Source organism: Malaclemys terrapin, chromosome 9 (genome assembly GCF_027887155.1).
Source record: "Malaclemys terrapin pileata isolate rMalTer1 chromosome 9, rMalTer1.hap1, whole genome shotgun sequence".
Taxonomy (NCBI): domain Eukaryota; kingdom Metazoa; phylum Chordata; order Testudines; family Emydidae; genus Malaclemys; species Malaclemys terrapin.
The window spans coordinates 49,617,410-49,634,733 of record NC_071513.1 but is presented as its reverse complement, the minus strand read 5'-3'; the positions used below and the strand labels follow the sequence as shown (position 1 = coordinate 49,634,733).

The 17,324-nt window shown below is 44.8% G+C and overlaps 1 protein-coding gene across 3 annotated transcripts in view; it reads left to right on the top strand.

The window, feature by feature from the left end:
* Window positions 1-17,324, top strand: part of HDLBP (high density lipoprotein binding protein) — a 92,044-nt gene that overhangs the window by 32,662 nt on the left and 42,058 nt on the right. For 2 of the 3 annotated variants that reach the window (XM_054038935.1, XM_054038936.1), the window contains exons 2-11: window positions 7,022-7,089; window positions 8,762-8,874; window positions 9,980-10,134; window positions 10,887-11,102; window positions 12,887-13,093; window positions 13,649-13,864; window positions 14,706-14,912; window positions 15,196-15,303; window positions 15,993-16,097; window positions 16,639-16,717. In XM_054038935.1, the coding sequence (XP_053894910.1) occupies window positions 8,799-8,874; window positions 9,980-10,134; window positions 10,887-11,102; window positions 12,887-13,093; window positions 13,649-13,864; window positions 14,706-14,912; window positions 15,196-15,303; window positions 15,993-16,097; window positions 16,639-16,717 (1,369 nt within the window). In that variant the 5' untranslated portion in view covers window positions 7,022-7,089; window positions 8,762-8,798. Of the gene's footprint in view, window positions 1-2,930; window positions 2,950-7,021; window positions 7,090-8,761; window positions 8,875-9,979; window positions 10,135-10,886; window positions 11,103-12,886; window positions 13,094-13,648; window positions 13,865-14,705; window positions 14,913-15,195; window positions 15,304-15,992; window positions 16,098-16,638; window positions 16,718-17,324 lie in introns of those variants that run through there. The other variant, XM_054038937.1, reaches the window with a different exon arrangement.

Sequence of the window (17,324 nt, the reverse complement as noted above, 5' to 3'; positions counted from 1 at the left end):
GCCCTGTCTCCCAAGTGACTTTAGTTTTAGAGTTTCAGGTGACTCATTGCAACCACTTCCTTTAAGAGGTTATTTCTATGTAGGTATCACTGTTTGAATGAATATCAGAGTAACTTACTAGCTTTTCCCCTTAATATTATCCTGTTACTCCTAGTTACCTTCCCTAAAGAATTTCTGTCCTTCCTTGGTGTGTATGTCAAATACTTGTAGGAGATGGATGTAATCTCTTAACCATACTGTAAATGTTACATGTCTCACAAATTAATCCCTATCACCTCCTAATCATTTGGGTTGCTCTTCTGTAGTGAGGCTAAAAGTGAGACTCCAATTTGTCAGTATCTTCCTAGTAATCTAGGTACACAGAACTGAACACAATATTCTTGGTGTGGTGCTCTCATATAGAGAGAGATTGTTACTTTTTTTTCTCTCCATCTGCAGTTCAAAACTGACCTAGCCTTTTTTTTCTTTGTTGATGTATCACATTGCAAAGTCATATAATTTGATCTCTGCTATCAACTCTAGATCTCTTTTTCAGTATTACCATGTCCCTGGTTCCTCTCCAACCAGTGAATATCTGTCTATTCTTCTCCCCCCAACCCAATTCACTTTCACACCTCCCCACCTCCAATCTTTAGTCTCATTATTGTTGTGCCATATAGCACAAGGCCTAGAGGAGTATAAATAACTGTCCTTCGGACTAGGCATCTTGGATGTATGTATCTATAAACTTGTTTGGTGATTAAGGAGAAATGGATTAAACTTCATTGGAGTTGGGACTAGTACAGTAGCTTTTCAGAGCACTTAAACACTGGTTAGACTAACACATAAATGAAGTTTGTTAATCAACTTATAATTGACCATATTGAAGAGGACAAGGTTATTGTAAGGGGTATTATCTGGTGTTTAACAACTCTTAATCTTTCTGGGTGGCCTGTATAAAACTCAAGCTTTTGTGACTGAAGTAGTTTTGTAGACGCAGTTAACTAGGGAGGGATTTGATAGGTTTACTGGCCCTTTAAGGTTGCACCTCCCCCTCATCTCTTTCCCCTCCCCCTCTCTGAAGCTATGAATGGTCACTGGTACAGGGAGTGCTGAGGTGGCATTTGCGAAAATTACTTTCTGCTCTACACTGACACTGCTTGCTCTGCAGGGCACTCCCAAAGTCTTTCTAAACTTCAGAATGGTTTGGAAGTCAGCCTGCACCCCCTCACATGTGTGCACATGTACAGATTTCAGATAAGTTTTTTTTAATAGGTAATTAGCCTTTCTTCTCGCTTTACTTTAGGCATAGGGCTTTACTTAAGCAAAATGTCCAGTCCTATTTAGAATCTGCTATGAATGCCTTTGTTAGAATATGCTTGCATTATAACAAATTGTCTGAATTACTCTCAATCTGTCTGTGATCGGGATAGATTGCTTTTCATCTGTCAAGTAACAATTTACTAGAAATGTTGGTAAGAGAAAACTACCAAAAAAAAGTAAATCTTGTCACTTTGAAGGCAGCCGAAGCTTGAGTCCGTTTAACAGCTTCAGCCTTAACAGAAGTGACATGTAAACCAGTTACCAGTATCCAATCATCCAGGGGTAGTCAATTATTTTTTTTTTTTTTTTGTCAAGGGTCCAAATTTCTTGGTCAAGGTATGATCCAGGTCCAGACTCCAGAGAAAATAATGATTAGTAAATTTAAAAAATGTCAGGGTCCATTCCAAAGCATCTGGCTGTCCAGATTTGGCCCACCGTCCACCTATTGACTACCTTGTCTTAAACTGACTAAGGTGCAGGCAAGATCAAAGGTGTATTTGAAATGTAAGGTTTCGTGAGAAGAAATTGAAATAATTCCAAAGCTAGATTTGGGGGGGATGAGATCAAGGATACTCTGTCGCATGAAGAACAGACTGAAATTTCCGCCAGATCAGATATTGCTTTTATGAAATGCTGATGGGACAGTATATTCTGTCCCACCTTTAAAATCAAAAAGGGCACAGGCTATATGGGATCTGTGAGGCAGCATAAAACACCTGAAATCAGAGACTGTCTTGAGAGGCTGCCTGACCAAGTGGGGCCAGAGTGATGGCACTCAGAAGCTGAAATTGGGAGGGCAAGGGTGAGGGCATGGGGAGAGAAGGTGCACTTCCAAAAATAGAAGGGCAGCTTGCATTCACTAACTAACCTGTCTGGACCGCATAACCGGTCTACCATGTCACTCTGCAAGACCAAACTGTTGTATTTTAATCTCCTCTTGTCAGTATAGCTTGTTTTTAATTAGACTGGTTGGATCTCAGATTGTCTTAGGGGAACTTTCATAACCATCCTGGAAAGTTGAATTAATTTTCAACCTCAGAAGGAAGAGTGTGGAGCCTACAGTGCTCTGTCGAGGCTATCCGGGTATGTCTACACAGCAATTAAACACCCAAGGCTGGTCCTGATGGCTGATCCTGACAGCCGACTCAGGCTTGTGGGGCTTGGGCTATGGGGCTGTAAAACTGTGGTGTAGATACTTGGGCTGGAGCCTGGGTTTGGGACAGCTTCGCAGGGTCCCAGATCTCAGGCTCCAGCACAAGTCTGGATGTCTGCACCACAGTTTTACAGCCCTGCAGCCTGAGCCTGAGGAGCTGCAAGTATTTAATTGCTCTGTAGACACCCTACGTCAGAAGGATACAGAACTAGGGACTCCACTCTCCTAGTGGGTGTTGCTGTCAGGGCTGTGGTCTGACAGGTGTACATGAAACAACCATTGACCATGGACAAGAATTGAGTTTTAAGGTGGAAAAGGTGCCCATCATTATAAAATGGGAGTGGCCAGGGAGTAGAAATATGCCATAATGTTCTTAACTAATCAGACTCTAGGCTGGTTATATTTAGGAGTGCATCTAGCTGAAAGCACTTTTTTCAACATGTTTTGTAGAGTACGTGCAATAAATACAGATGAAGTCCCTATTCCGAAGACAGGTAAGCGGGTTCATGAAGGGAATCACACCTTGGGGCAAATGACAGGACACCAGAGCTTTGCAGGGTCGAAGGGAGCTGACCCCAGCCACCCTTTCTGTTTTCTGTGCATTTGATTATACGTGTGATGTAATTTAACTTGATTACCCAAATGAGAAACATTTTAATTAAAAATAGATTAAAATGGCACATGATTTGCTACTGCTGTCAAAAAATGCTGATCCTGTTGAAAATCTAAATTGTGGCTTGCCATGTAGTCTCGTATGTATTTGTTCTTGCATACATACATTTCCCATGTAGAGAAGAGTCTGCCTCTTGTTTATAAATCCTTTTTCAGAACAAAATTTTAATAAAAACTTCTGAGAGTACAGTGTTGATCCCCTTTGCCTAGGAACTGCAGTTCATCCAGTGGGCTTCTGAAATTTCCAGTGGCACAAAGCCATTTAAAACATGAGCACATGGCTTGTTGGGTGAAAAGAAAGTATGGCCATACTTCCCCAAAAAGTGGGGCATCCCTTTGGTTTAATAAGTGGCCCATTATCTGAATGTACTGACTTGATGGCCACTTCAGTTCTGGCCTGGCCATGATCCTCTGAGGACTGCAATGTATCTCACAGCTTGGGTAATTGTGGAGACTAACAATGTCCACTCAGTCTGCTCTACCAATAATAGAGCAGTAATTCACACTGCTAAACCTCAGGGATTCCTGTTCCTAAATAGATTGCTCTGGCGTTGACTGCAAGGAGAATCACTGCAGTTGGTGTGGACTCAGTGAAACCAGCAGCTGTGCTCCAAAGTCCCTGTCAGATGGTGCACTGTGACCTAATTTAGTGCCCAACACCTTGTCCTTAACCATAATCATTGAGGAGCAGAGCTTGTGCAAAGTAAGCCCACTCCTGGTTAGCAGGAAATTGTGTTCTTCTGGGAAATCTGAATCACTGCCAGACACCAATGCACTGCAGTCTTGAATGGATTCAGGTTCTAGGCAGTACAGAAATCTGCAACTTCTGTGTAGATCGTGACTGCTTATGGCCAGGATAGTAATATTCCTTCTGTATCCTTACTGCTATTCGCAGGTCATGGTTGGGTGAAGACCTCTTCATCCATACTCGTGTCTATCATGTCAATACCTCCGGCTGAAACTCTGGTCCTTGACGCAAATAGGTTGGGAAGGGTGTGACTTAGTTAACACACTTTTCTTTGACTGTACCATCATGGCTTAACCTGCTTAGGGCTGTAAACCTTGATGTTATCACACTGACTCTGTCATTAGAATCATAGAATATTAGGATTGGAAGAGACCTCAGGGGGCCATCTAGTCCAACCCCCTATTCAAAGCAGGACCATCACCAATTAAATCATCCCAGCCAGGGCTTTGTCAAGCCAGGCCTTAAAAACGTCTAAGGATGAAGACTCCTTCTTACCATTAACTAGACTAGAGTTTGTCTCTTAGGTTAGAGTATTAGCCATACATACAAATATATTGGCATATTCCTTCCAGAACATGTTACTGGCAGTGCTCTAATTTAACAGAATAGCTAGCTTCACCTTCCCTCAACCTTTTCCCCGTTTATTCCCTGCTGGCTACAATAACTATAATATAAGTAACTTTAATGTTTGTTCTTCTTTGAATGCTTGTTCATCTCAGTTCCAATCAGGTGTGTGCATGTGTATAGTAGCCGGAAGATTTTTTTCTCCCCTAGCAGCATCCATCGGGTTGGCCTGGGCGCCCCCTGGAGTCACGCCTTCCTGGCACCCAATAAAGGACCCTGCCAGCCCGCCACCCACTCTGTTCCTTCTTACCACCGGTGATGGTAGCTGGAACTTCCCCTTGCTCTTGCTTCGGCAAGCGGCTTAGCAGTAATTTCGGTTTTCGCTATTAATTGTTACTTTCCTCTCTCCTCCCCCTTATTTGTCACTGGGACATGCCGTGATTCCCGGGCTTCAAGGCCACGACTGCCTAAAAGTGACCCCCACGCCTCCTGTTTATGGTGTCTGGGCGAGGGTCACCAAAAAGATCGCTGCAAGAGCTGTTGGGAATTCCGACCAAGAACTCCTAAACAGAGGAAGAAGTGGCTTAAAAGCCTCCTCATGGAGGCAGCTCTCCGACCTCAGTTGGACCCAGGCGCTGGAGATCCCGCTTCCAGTACATCTTTCTACCCTAAGCCGCATTCCAGTAGCAGGGAGCAGACTTCACTCACTGGATGTCCACAGGGCACTCTCCTTCTACATGAAGAGAACGAAGTCATTCAGAAAGTTGATCCAGTTATTCATGGCAGTGGCGGACAGAATGAAAGGTCAGCCGATATTGTCACAACACATCTTGTCATGGATAGCGTCCTGTATTCGTAAGTTCTACAACTTGGCAGGGTTCCTGCACCTCCAATCGCTGCACACTCCACCAGGATGCAGGCTTCATTAACAGCGTTCCTGGCTCACGTTCCCACTCAGGATATCTGCAGAGCAGTGACGTGGTCCTCCATCCATACTTTTGCCACGCACTATGCGATTACCCAGCAGGCCAGAGACTACGCGGCCTTTGGACGAGCAGTGCTCCAGTCAATGGACAACTCTGACCCCGCTTCCTGAACTTGGGCTTATGAGTCACCTAATTGGAATTGACATGAACAAGCACGTGAAGAAAAAACGTTACTCGCCTTCTCGTAACCCTTGTTCTTCGAGATGTGGTGGTCATGTCCATTCCAATACCCACCCTCCTACCCTGCTGTTGGAGTAGCTGGCAAGAAGGAACTGAGGGGGTGGCAGGTCGGCAGGGCCCTTTATTGGGCGCCATGAAGGCATGACTCCAGAGGGTGCCCAGGCCGACCTGACAGATGCTGCTAGGGGAAAAATCTTCCGGCTACTGTACACGTGCGTGCGCGCACACCTGATTGGAATGGACATGAACAACATATCTCGAAGAACAACAGTTATGAGAAGGTGAGTAAATGTTCTTTGTAAAACCAAAAACTAAGGGAACCATCATGTGTCTAGGCCTGATCCCAAGGCCAACTGAAGACAGTGGAAAGACTCCCAAAGATCTTCAACAAGTTTTGGATCAGGCCCTTACATTGTGGTGACCTTGCTACTCTTGTCCTTTCCTCCTCCTCTTCCCCTGCCCCCTTTAGTCAATCACCATCACTTATTGTGTCATGTCTCGTTTAGATTGTGACCTCTTAGCAGCAAAAACTGAGTCTTGACTTTTGTGACACTTCTCGCATGCTTTGGGGCAGTCAAAGAAATGATAGAGGTACTGGCTTATTGAGAAGGTGGGGAACGGATTTAGAAGATGAGCATCATTTGTGGAACACTTAGTGAAAGCCTCTTCAAAGCTAAACTGCAATACTTGGAGTAAAAGGTGGCCTTGTGCCTCCAGCTGATGATTAGATGTTAGCTTTTGGGGTTGCTTATATGCTAACTTCAAAATCTCTGAAGTTCTTGGGGAAGCTCTCTTGACAAGGTGGGTATACCTGGCAGGGGGATTTAGAATATGTTTAAAGACGCAAGTTTAGTGTCTAGTGTTTGTTATAACCAGCACCTGTCTGCATGCAGCTATGTCTCTCTCTGTCTTGGGTTCCGAGGAAGAGTCTGCATTGATTCACCCAGGCTTCGCTAAGTTACATTCCTAACTTCTGACTGTCAATTTTATTGGCAGTTTTTCAGGTTGTTTCCTCCAACTAGATGGATTGCTGTTGATGCTGTGGTTTTCAATCCTGAAACTTCCAATTCATATCCTACATCTGTTACTAATCTGCTGTATTCCAGCTTACACTATATAGGCTTTTGTAGGCAGGGTAACCGAACAAAGTTTCCTGTGGGATTTAGCTTTGTGCTGGTGATTCCCTATGGTTGTGGTTAAACAATATGGAGGTGATGCAGCAATCTGTGAATTAGTGTTGAAGTTTCCTTGATGATGGGCAAGTTTGAGATGGCACAGAGGCTTACTTAGTTTGAAACAAAAAATACAGTAAAGGCAACACTTTTGAAATTCTACAGGATTTGGGGTGGGGGGGAAGTGTCATATTTTCTTTTGTCTTGGAACACAGTTAATAACTTTTTTTTTCTTTCTATAAAGCAAAAGCTGGCAGGCTGACAAACAGGCAGCTAACAGGACGGACTTTCTGGCTACTGACCATTTAGCTGGTAAGTTACTGTTTGTATATATCAGACTTTCCTGTTTCTGGGCCACTTGCTCAGCAAAGAGAAATTACTAGTGTTCTGCAGTGACATCTGCCCACAGCTATCTTTTCTCATTATGGACCTTTCTTGCATGATGGACCTGTACTTGAGAGAGCACCTTTCTGCAGTTTTATCCCATCCAGGGTCAATGTATGGTCACTGAATTTAAAAACAACAACAAAAACCCACCTTAATGATAAATGTAGATAGGATGATTAGAGGGTGCTAGTCTACTTGTGTTCCCCTCTTCTGTAGGCATAGGCTGTGGACATCCCACCCTTCTGACCTCTGAGCACTGAGTTTAGAATGTGGAATGTTGGTCTGTGTTAAGGTCAATACGTTCTGTTACTGGATTGAATGGAAAGCTTGAGAGTGGGAGCTGCCATAGACCGCTTTGCTCCTTTAAAGCAACTGTTTTTCAGGGCTGTTTGTCGGGAGAGGGACTTAACTCCAATCTTGCTCATGAAGCAAGTTTCACACAGCTTGTACGAGTGTTGGTCATAGTGATTCTGGCTTGCCAAGCTAGAGGTGAGGTGGAGCTGTAGTTGACCATGAAAGGTGATGAGGACTCGGAGTGCCAAGGATGAATCTGAGAGAAAACCTAGCTAATTGCTTAATCTAGATTTGTTGCTAATGTTTGTTCCGTGATCGTACTCCAAGCATAGAAAGCAGTGGGAAGAGGACAAGAGTCCACATAGTAGAAACTCTAGAGGCAGGGGCTAGGCAAGATACAGAAGCTTCCTCAAAAACAACAAGGAGTCTGGTGGCACCGAAGAAGTGAGGGTTTTTACTCATGAAAGCTTATGCCCAAATAGATCTGTTGGTCTTTAAGGTGCCACCAGACTCTTTGTTGTTTTTGTAGATACAGACTAACACGGCTACCCCCTGATGCATGGTTTCAAGTAAGAAGCTTCCTCAGTATCTGTACTGTCCTTTGTGATCACTGCAGAATCAAATCCATTGGTAAATAGGAAAAAAATTATTTTATTAATGGAGATATCCTATCTCCTAGAACTGGAAGGGACCTTGAAAGGTCATTGAGTCCAGCCCCCTGCCTTCACTAGCAGGACCAAGTACTGATTTTTCCCCGGATCCCCAGGTAGCCCCCTCAAGGATTGAACTCACAACCCTGAGTTTAGCAGGCCAATGCTCAAACCACTGAGCTATCCCTCCCCCCAGTGGATTTTGCATTTCCCTGCCTTGCAGAAGTGTGGTCGCTAATTAATAGAGCCCTGCAAATCTGCAGATCTTCGCTTTATATCCGCGGACCCTGTTTGCAGATTGGATGTGGATACAGATTTTGTATCCATGCAGGGCTCTACTAATGGGGTGTGTGTGTGTGTGTGTGTGTGTGTGTGTGTGATTTACCATCAATTTGTCCCTAGATGACATGTACAAATGAGAAATGGTTTCCCCTTGATACTGACAAGAATCTTAGTCACTGCTTCCTTCCTGGGCATGGTATGGGGGAGGTGTTTTCACTTTTATGGAAGCTCTCAGGTAAACACGGTGGCTCCTTCACTCCAAATTAAGTTTTAAACTAGTCTCTTAAATTCTGCCCATGGGGAAGTCCACCTCTCCCTGTTTTTGGTTATGGTGATGCTGGTGATAAACAGTGCACCCTGCTCTCTCCCAGTGGCATACCCGGATTGTGTGTAGGTGGGAAATCGACAATGAGCTCTGTGGCAGTTTTGACCCAGGAGAGCTTCGCTGAACACCGCAGCGGCCTGGCTCAGCAGCAGGTGAAAGGTAAGATGGTCACAAAGTTCCTATGAAATCCCACTTGATATTCGCTGCACAGATGGGGTCCCTCCTGCTACCTACAAGTGCTTCAGAATTGCATGGTACTTGTGGGCAGCCAAAGAAGAGGTCTCCTTATTCATAGTATGGTTGGGCCATCAGATTATGGTTACCCACCTAGAGTAGAATGGTAGTATTTCATATCTATTTTGCCCAGGTGTAAATAACCTGAGAGAATCAGGCCCTCAGCCTCTATTAGGAATCCTTCTTTTAAGCAGATTGTGACAACAGTGGTAGAATAGGGTGTATCTGGGAGAGCAACACACAGTGATGTGAGAGTACTTGCTCTTTTAGTATCAGGGTCAGGCGCCGTGGGCTGTTTCTTTCCACACTCTCGCTTTCATGGCCGCAGCTATGTGGGAGAAGCTACTGGTGGACTCTGTCTCCCATCCTTCCAACACAGTGGGCCAACTCTAACTTGAGAAGAGTTGCACCTACTTCACAACAGATCTTAACTTGGTCCAGTGTACTTAGAGCTCTTGCTAGTTCCCTAGTGGATCATACCTGAGCTCCCCCTTGCCCAATATCCAGGATTTTGCTGGACTTTCTCTGTTCTGTTTGCTCCAACCCTCCATCTCCCTCAGTCTCTTCACCTCAGCTTGACTCCACACCTGCCCCTCCTACCTTCCTATCCCTTGCCCTGTCTGCCTCATCCTCTTCACTTTTCTTTGCATATAGCTGATCCCCTTCTTAACTGAACCCATCCTAAATAAATGCATATTGTGGCACTAATGTGCAGTTTGTTGCCATCACTTTGTTCACTCTGCTGGTGTGTTTTGCTCTTTTCCCCCCACCCTGTGTTTGTCATGTCTATTTAGATTGTAATCTCTTTGGGGCAGGGACTTGTCTACTTTCTCTTTGTACAGTACCTACCACAATGGAGCCCTGTTCTGGGTTGGTCCTTGGGCACTGCCATAATAAACCTAATTATTAATGATCATTCCCAATAGTGCACAACCTGCTTCCCTCAACCCTACTTAAATAGACATCTGCAATGGGCATGAATGGGAGAATTGCTGGCAATTAAAACTTTGTATTGTTTGCCTCACTGCAGTTGCAGCTTTAAACTCTGAAGAGGAAAATGACCCTCCAACTTATAAGGATGCCTTTCCTCCACTCCCTGAGAAAGCAGCATGTTTGGAACCTGCCCAGGAACCGGCTGGTGCCTGGAGCAAAATTCGACCGATCAAGGCTTCTGTCATCACTCAGGTTGGTGGAAGCCAAACTTCTCATCCCCTGCCTCCCCCCTGCAACAGTCTGTCTCCTCCCCATTCCAAAAATAAGGGATGCTCATCTGTATTAAGAACTCATTAGGTAGTATGCTGAGGGAGGGTGGAGAGTGGTTTCCTCCTCTCCAGTGACCCAGGGTACAGGGAGAGGAAGTACTGCAGGTGAAAGTGATATGCCAAGAGGGTTAAACAGAAGGACGCTGCTTGCAGAGATGAGTATGCCCAGCATTGCTGTGATAGAGAGTTCAGTGGAAGAGGAGTTAGCTAAAAGAGTGTCTTATTCTTGTCCATACACCCTCATTTGATAAATAGTATTGGTAATCCTGAGAATGGACAAAAATATCCTGAGTTCTAATACCTAATACTAAAACTTTGAAAGGATATAAAAGCTCATGCTTCAGGGCTTAAGTTCATCTCTAACTGGGGTCGGGGAGTTAGAATGAGACCTTTCTGGGAACAGACTATCCCACTTCTGCCTGCTGTGGGGTTCTTGCACCTTCCTCTGAAAGCATGTAATGCTGGCATACAGCAGATTCCTGTGGCATAAATAAAGCAGCTTATTAAAACTGCCAAGAATTGATGGCTCAGCCTCCTGCATGAGTATCTTAATTTTGTGAAGGGTGAAGATCCAGTGTAGTAACCCAACTCGTAGCCTAAGCAGTAGGGCTTGTCCATATAACTCAACCGCCTGTGTCACACTGAATAATCTGCCCTGTTATATGGGTTAATCAGGTGTTTCATGTACCGCTGGAGGAAAGGAAATACAAGGACATGAACCAGTTTGGAGAAGGAGAGCAGGCCAAGATCTGCCTGGACATCATGCAGAAGACTGGCGCTCACCTGGAGCTCTCTCTCGCAAAGGACCAGGGTCTTTCGATCATGGTCTCTGGCAAGCTGGAAGCAGTCATGAAAGCTCGGAAGGAGATTGTCGCTCGGCTTCAGACACAGGTGAGTGTATCTAACTGTTCTCTTCTACTTGTCTTTGCTCCTCCAACAAGATGCCCTGCTGCTTGGAGGCCTTTGGGCGTGGGTGCTCATAAATTAAAGGGTTGTAATTAGATGACTAATCTAGTTTTGCCTTGCCTCTTTCAAAATGCACAAATGATGAATTGGGATGGAGACCAGGCTTGAAATAGGGTTCAAAGCTAATTACAGGCCATGGTGTAAACTCCTCCCCAGCTAGATCCCTGCAACATCTGCTATACAAACAAGACGTTGTACCTGGAGAGACTGCAGACCCCTCACAAGAAGCTGGTATTGCCTGGGAGATGGTTAACTGTTCGTGTGGTATATACATACAGATAAATGAGGGAGGTGAAGGAGAGGAGTTACTAGATAGTAATACAATCAGGGGTTTCTGATGACATAGCTTACAAGTGGGACTTGAGTACCAGAACCCCATAGATGCAATTGTTTTCTCCTCTCACTGCTGCATATTTTTATAATCTGTCTGAGGACAAGAGTATTATCAAGACTTTCTTTCTATATATATATATATTTTTTTTTTTACATCTCTCAGCTCACTTTTAACTTGCCGTTAAGGTTTCTCAAATGCATTTCCAGTAGAGGCAGTTGCCATTGATAACGCTAATGTACACACCACAACAGTACCTTTCCACCCACACATCTCACCCAATCCGATTGTAAACAATGATACAGGCTTTAGAATGGGGCACATCTGGGAGTGCTGTAGGAGAGTACTTTTTGCTCAAATACAGCACATTTGGGGATATTGGGCTAAGGTTTCCTATCGCACTTGCCCAGAATCTTTTTCCACCCCCTTCCTCATCCCTGTATCTCTTGTTTTAAACTCCCCCCCCCCCCCCCCCCCAGCCCCACCCCCCCAAAAAAGTAGCAGGCAGCAGAGTTGAAGCCCAAGTTGTGTCTATAGGCTACACCACTAAAAATTTTTGTTTGCCTTGACTTTTTCTCGTGTGTGTGTGTGTGTGTGTAACTTCTTAAAGTCTCTATATACATGAACTGGCATCAAGAGATCCCATAGGATCATAAGCCACCAAGATAGCAAAAAGGTTAAAACTGAAGTGATGGGATATACAAGAAAAGGAAATATTCCCAAGCACATACCTAACCCTTAATGGCAGATTCAGAGAGTAGGTTCTGGAAAAGTAGCCTCTACAGTCCTGGGATGACTCCAGGAACAGTGCCTTTTGCTAGTAGAGCACATGTTCAAATGTACCACTTCAGTAGTGAGCAAAGGTTACCATCTAATAGCTGTCTGCTCTCTGTGAAATAAGTGGTCTTGATGGAGTCCCTAGTGAACAAGTGCCCACATGCTAAGGTCTCGACAACCTTAGCAGCAGAGGCCAAAAGTCTGAATCAACACACATCCTCAAGGCAGGCTCTCTAAACTGTAGCTGCAGTACAAAGTTGCTTGTGCTGCTCCTGCCCATGGTGTATCTAGGGGACCTTGCCATCAGTGACTAGGGGACTTCAGTCTCCAGAGCTTCCTTCTCATATCTCTTACAAGATCTAAATTAACTCAAAATACTACTATTTGGGTGAGGAAAGCAATTAATTTTTCATTTTTGTTGGTAATACAGGCTCCATAGAAGGAAATAATCAGTATCTTATTCCTGAGACAGAACATAACCCCTGGCTAAGGGGACTTGTCTTGTTCTGTAACGCCATCCTGAGAGGCAGCTAACTTGGGTCTTCTGTTTCTGACCATGACAGATGAGTACTCATTCCAGTGTTTGGTTCCTGTGTTGCAGGCTTCAGCGACAGTTGCCATTCCCAAGGAGCATCATCGCTTTGTCATTGGCAAGAACGGCGAGAAGCTGCAGGACCTGGAGCTCAAAACTGCAACCAAAATCCAGATCCCCCGCCCGGATGACCCCAGCAACCAGATCAAGATCACCGGCACCAAGGAAGGGATAGAGAAGGCCCGACACGAGATCCTGCTGATCTCCGCTGAGCAGGTATCTGAGTGGCACCATCTTCCCTGGCTCCTGGGAACAGGTAGATGCATGCTGTCGCACAAGATGGTGCAGCCTCATTGTACAAAAGGACCATAGTTCAGTGGAGAGACAGTGTTGTGTTTAGTGGTCAAAGTGCAGCTCTAGGAGTCAGGAGCCCTGGCCTCAAGCCCTGCGTGCCACTGGCTCTGTTCCTCCACCTTTCCGTTTCTACAAAGACGGATAGGAAGTATTACCCTTTTAAAATGTTATGAGATCCTTGGGGTGAAAAAGGCTATAGGTGCCAGGTGAAAGGAGGAGGGGTTTCATGGATGGGAATGTTGTCATGATATAGGTAGTAAGGCTCTTTACAGGAGCTGAAGATTTAAGGGATGAATTTTAAAAGGATTATGAACACAAGGGATACTTGTATCCAGGAGTATAGGGCACTCTTGTAGAGAAGTAAGAAGTCCATACTTGAGAACTCTGCTCTCCAGAGTGGGGACTTTCCAGCACACTTTACCTAGAACATACCCATGGAGCTCTGTGAATAATCTGTCTTGTTTTGCCTTTGTGAAGGATAAGCGTGCAGTGGAGAGACTGGATGTGGATAAAGTGTACCACCCCTTCATTGCTGGCCCTTTCAACAAGCTGGTGAGTGAGATCATGCAGGAGACAGGGACACGCATCAACATTCCACCACCCAGCGTCAACAAGACAGAGATAGTCTTCACAGGTGAAAAGGAGCAGCTGGCCCAAGCTGTAGCTCGTATTAAGAAGATCTATGAGGAGAAGGTATGGGTGCTCTAGAGAGAATCTCTCGCATTCATAACTGCCTCTTCCTCCCTACGTTATGTTACCCACCATATACTCCTCTTGTTGACCCCTTTTTGTTACCCTTCCCATAAGTTTTATGTCTGTTGGATCTGGTCAGCCGTGTTGACCATCTGCTGTTGGAGAAAAGTGGGTCTTGTGGTGTGGTGAGGTATTGAATGTTCAGCTTCTAACATTTCTTATGTGGTCAGCCTGCCACAAGGAATTGCATCTGATTTAAATTTTAAAAAAACAAAACCCAAAACTGAGGGAGAGAGGAATTTCAGGACAAATGGGGCTTGGAGACTAGATAGCTTGTTATGATAGCTGCAGAGTACATGTCTCTCCTGTTAACTTTCCATTAGCTGCTATTGATATTCCAGCTATGAATCGCAGGACTGCTCCCCCATGGCGGAGTCTGAATACTTTACCTTTGCTGAAATCCCTATCATATAACTCATGTACTTATTGCAGTCTGGGTATCAGCTTGAGAACACAATTGGGAATCAAGGTAGGCACAATATACATGTGTGCATGCACATATGGCTGTCCTTGCCCCAGGGAGTTTACAATCTAATAGCAGATGGCGTGCTTTACTTGAAAATCCTTATAAGCACCAGATTTGATCATAGATCCCAGCAAGAGCCCAACTTTAAAAAAAAAAAAAAAATGGTCCTGGATTACCCTACAACTGGTTGATTTTTTTTTTCTTCCTTATCCTGCTCCTTACAGTAAAACGCTTTGCCCAGAATCTGGTGGTTTTTCCCCCCTTTTCTTTCCCTGCCACTTTTGATTGATGCCCTCACACCTCTTCCCCACACAGAAAAAAAAGACTACGACCATTGCAGTGGAGGTGAAAAAGTCCCAGCACAAATATGTCATTGGCCCTAAGGGGAATTCCCTGCAGGAGATCTTGGAGAAAACTGGAGTCTCAGTCGAGATCCCACCCACTGACAGCAGCTCTGAGACGGTGATACTGCGTGGCGAGCCTGAAAAACTTGGGCAGGCATTGACTGAAGTCTATGCCAAGGTAATGCATAAATAGTACATGTCAGCTTAAGTTGCCAAGCCATGTCTTTTAGATTGGGGGGCCCCCCCATAAGCAACTTTCTGAGCTACTCTGGTTAAAAGGCATAGATTTGAATGGATCCCCAAGCATCTGGAGGCCATGAGCATCTCCATTGTGCTCTTGTATATGGATAGCTAACTTGAGAACTCTGTACTAACAAGGCTGGTGCTGAGATGCAAGCTGCAATAGCCCTTGTATGGTGGGTATGTTGTGACGAGCCTTCATAGTCTTTCCTCTCCCCTAGGCTAACAGCTTCACCGTCTCCTCAGTCTCTGCCCCCTCTTGGCTTCACCGTTTCATCATTGGAAAGAAGGGACAAAATCTGGCCAAAATCACTCAGCAGATGCCAAAGGTATAGACAGTTCATGGCAGCCTCACCCACTTCACTCAACTCCTCTGCCTTTCCTTAGAAAAATGGTCTCTGCCCTTTCTCTCCGAACCTCTCTAAAGGTGTCTAGATCTCTGGTAAATATTATAGGCTTGTCGCTAGAAATGGACGGGAATGGAGAAGAGAGTATCCTTCTTTACAAGATGCTCTTGCAGTTGGGATCAGTAATACCATTTTTCCCTTCAGAATATCTCCTTTTTTTATATAGGTTCAAATAATCAGTAAGACAGGCTGAATTCTCGATATGAAAGTTTGTGCAATTCTTATTAAACAACCTCAAGATGTAGTAATTGCATTTCTGTATGGTGCTGTCATTCACGGGCTTCAAAGGGTCAGTAAGCTGATTTCCCCCCCCCCCCCCCCCATCTGTAAAATGGAGATCATAGGTGGAGTGAGGTGCCCAAAGTCATTCTGGGAGTCAGGAGTAGACCCCAGGGCACCTGCTCTAGACACTCAACCATGTGGCCTTTGATATAGGTGGTCATCCCTTCATAAAAATAAGCAAAGGATAACATGCAACTTGTGTGCTCCCCAAGTTGGAGGGAAACAAATCAGCCCTCAGCAGCAGAGATGGATGGCTTTGTCATGGCGAGCAGCATTGATCTGGGTTGCGCGTCTTGAAGCTTTTACGGCTTTCCTTGTCTTGTTTAAAGGTTCATATCGAGTTCACTGAAGGGGAGGATAAAATCACCCTTGAGGGACCCACAGAGGACGTGAATGTGGCTCAGGAACAGATTGAGGTCATGGTCAAGGATCTGGTGAGTTGGCATGTTGTAGCTTCAGTGGGGTAAGGCTCCGAGCTATTGTAAAAGTAAGAAGAATGCAGAGATGGCAGTAACAAGAAACAAGGACCAGCTTGCAAATCCTCTTTCATAAACATTATACCCGCAGATGGGGGACAGGGATGTGACAAAAAGCAGGCAGTTTAGACACGTACAATGAGTTGAAATTAAAGCATTCATCATGAAGCATCCTCTGACTCTCAGTAATTTGCCTTAAGACTTACTAAGAGGTGAAGTGGTGTTGATGCAATACAAGAAGACTCTTTCAGGTGGTGGTAGCTGCCCAAGAGAAGGCTTTCACTTTAGGACTGGTGAGATTGCATGGCGGCTTAGTGTTTCACACACTGGGCACTACTAATACAGACCAGAGTAACTTAATGATGCTGTTCAACTCAGCAGCAGTAGGAGTGTTTGTGATTAGTTGTCAAAGGGCTAGCATTGATAGCCAGTTATTATGGACAACAGATGCAAGAACTAGTGCTCTGCAGTCTACCTAACCCTGCACTGCTCTTTGCAGATAAACCGGATGGATTATGTGGAGATCAATGTTGACCACAAGTTCCACCGACACCTCATTGGAAAGAATGGAGCCAATAGTGAGTGAGATGCCTTTTTATGGGCAATGTAATATGCTCTTACAGCTGTATTTTATCCATCTCCTTAATCTTCATTAGACAGTGGCTGAAATTCCACGGGCTGTATTAATATCACATGTTGTCTTTACACTGATCAGCAGCTTCTCAAAAGGGCTGTTCACTCAAGGAACATTAGATGAGGCGCAAGCTACAAGACTTATTTTAACTCTTGAAGTTGTCCTGGAGGATTAGATGAGTGTAAAACCTCTTCATCCAAGATGAGAGGCCTCCCTCCAGATCAGGGTGGAGAGTTAACTTAAGAGGAAAGGTTTAACTAATAGAAAAAATTATCTGGGAAGATGGTCCTGGAGAGTAGATTCTAAGTTCATGCCTATTTGTGCCTGCAGAAGGAACATCTGATTCAAGTTGTTGTTGTTCCAGGAATAAGTGGCAGATACTGCATTCCTTGTATCTGTAGACGCTGTGCTGTCTGTTCTTGTAGGTTCTTGCTGAGTGTTTTTTATTGTGCAATAGACAATCCTGCTTTTTGCTGAGCTCCCAGGTGGAAAAGCTTTACCTCACCACCTCTTTTTAAAAATCCCCCTCTTCTCCTCCCCTTCCCCCCCCC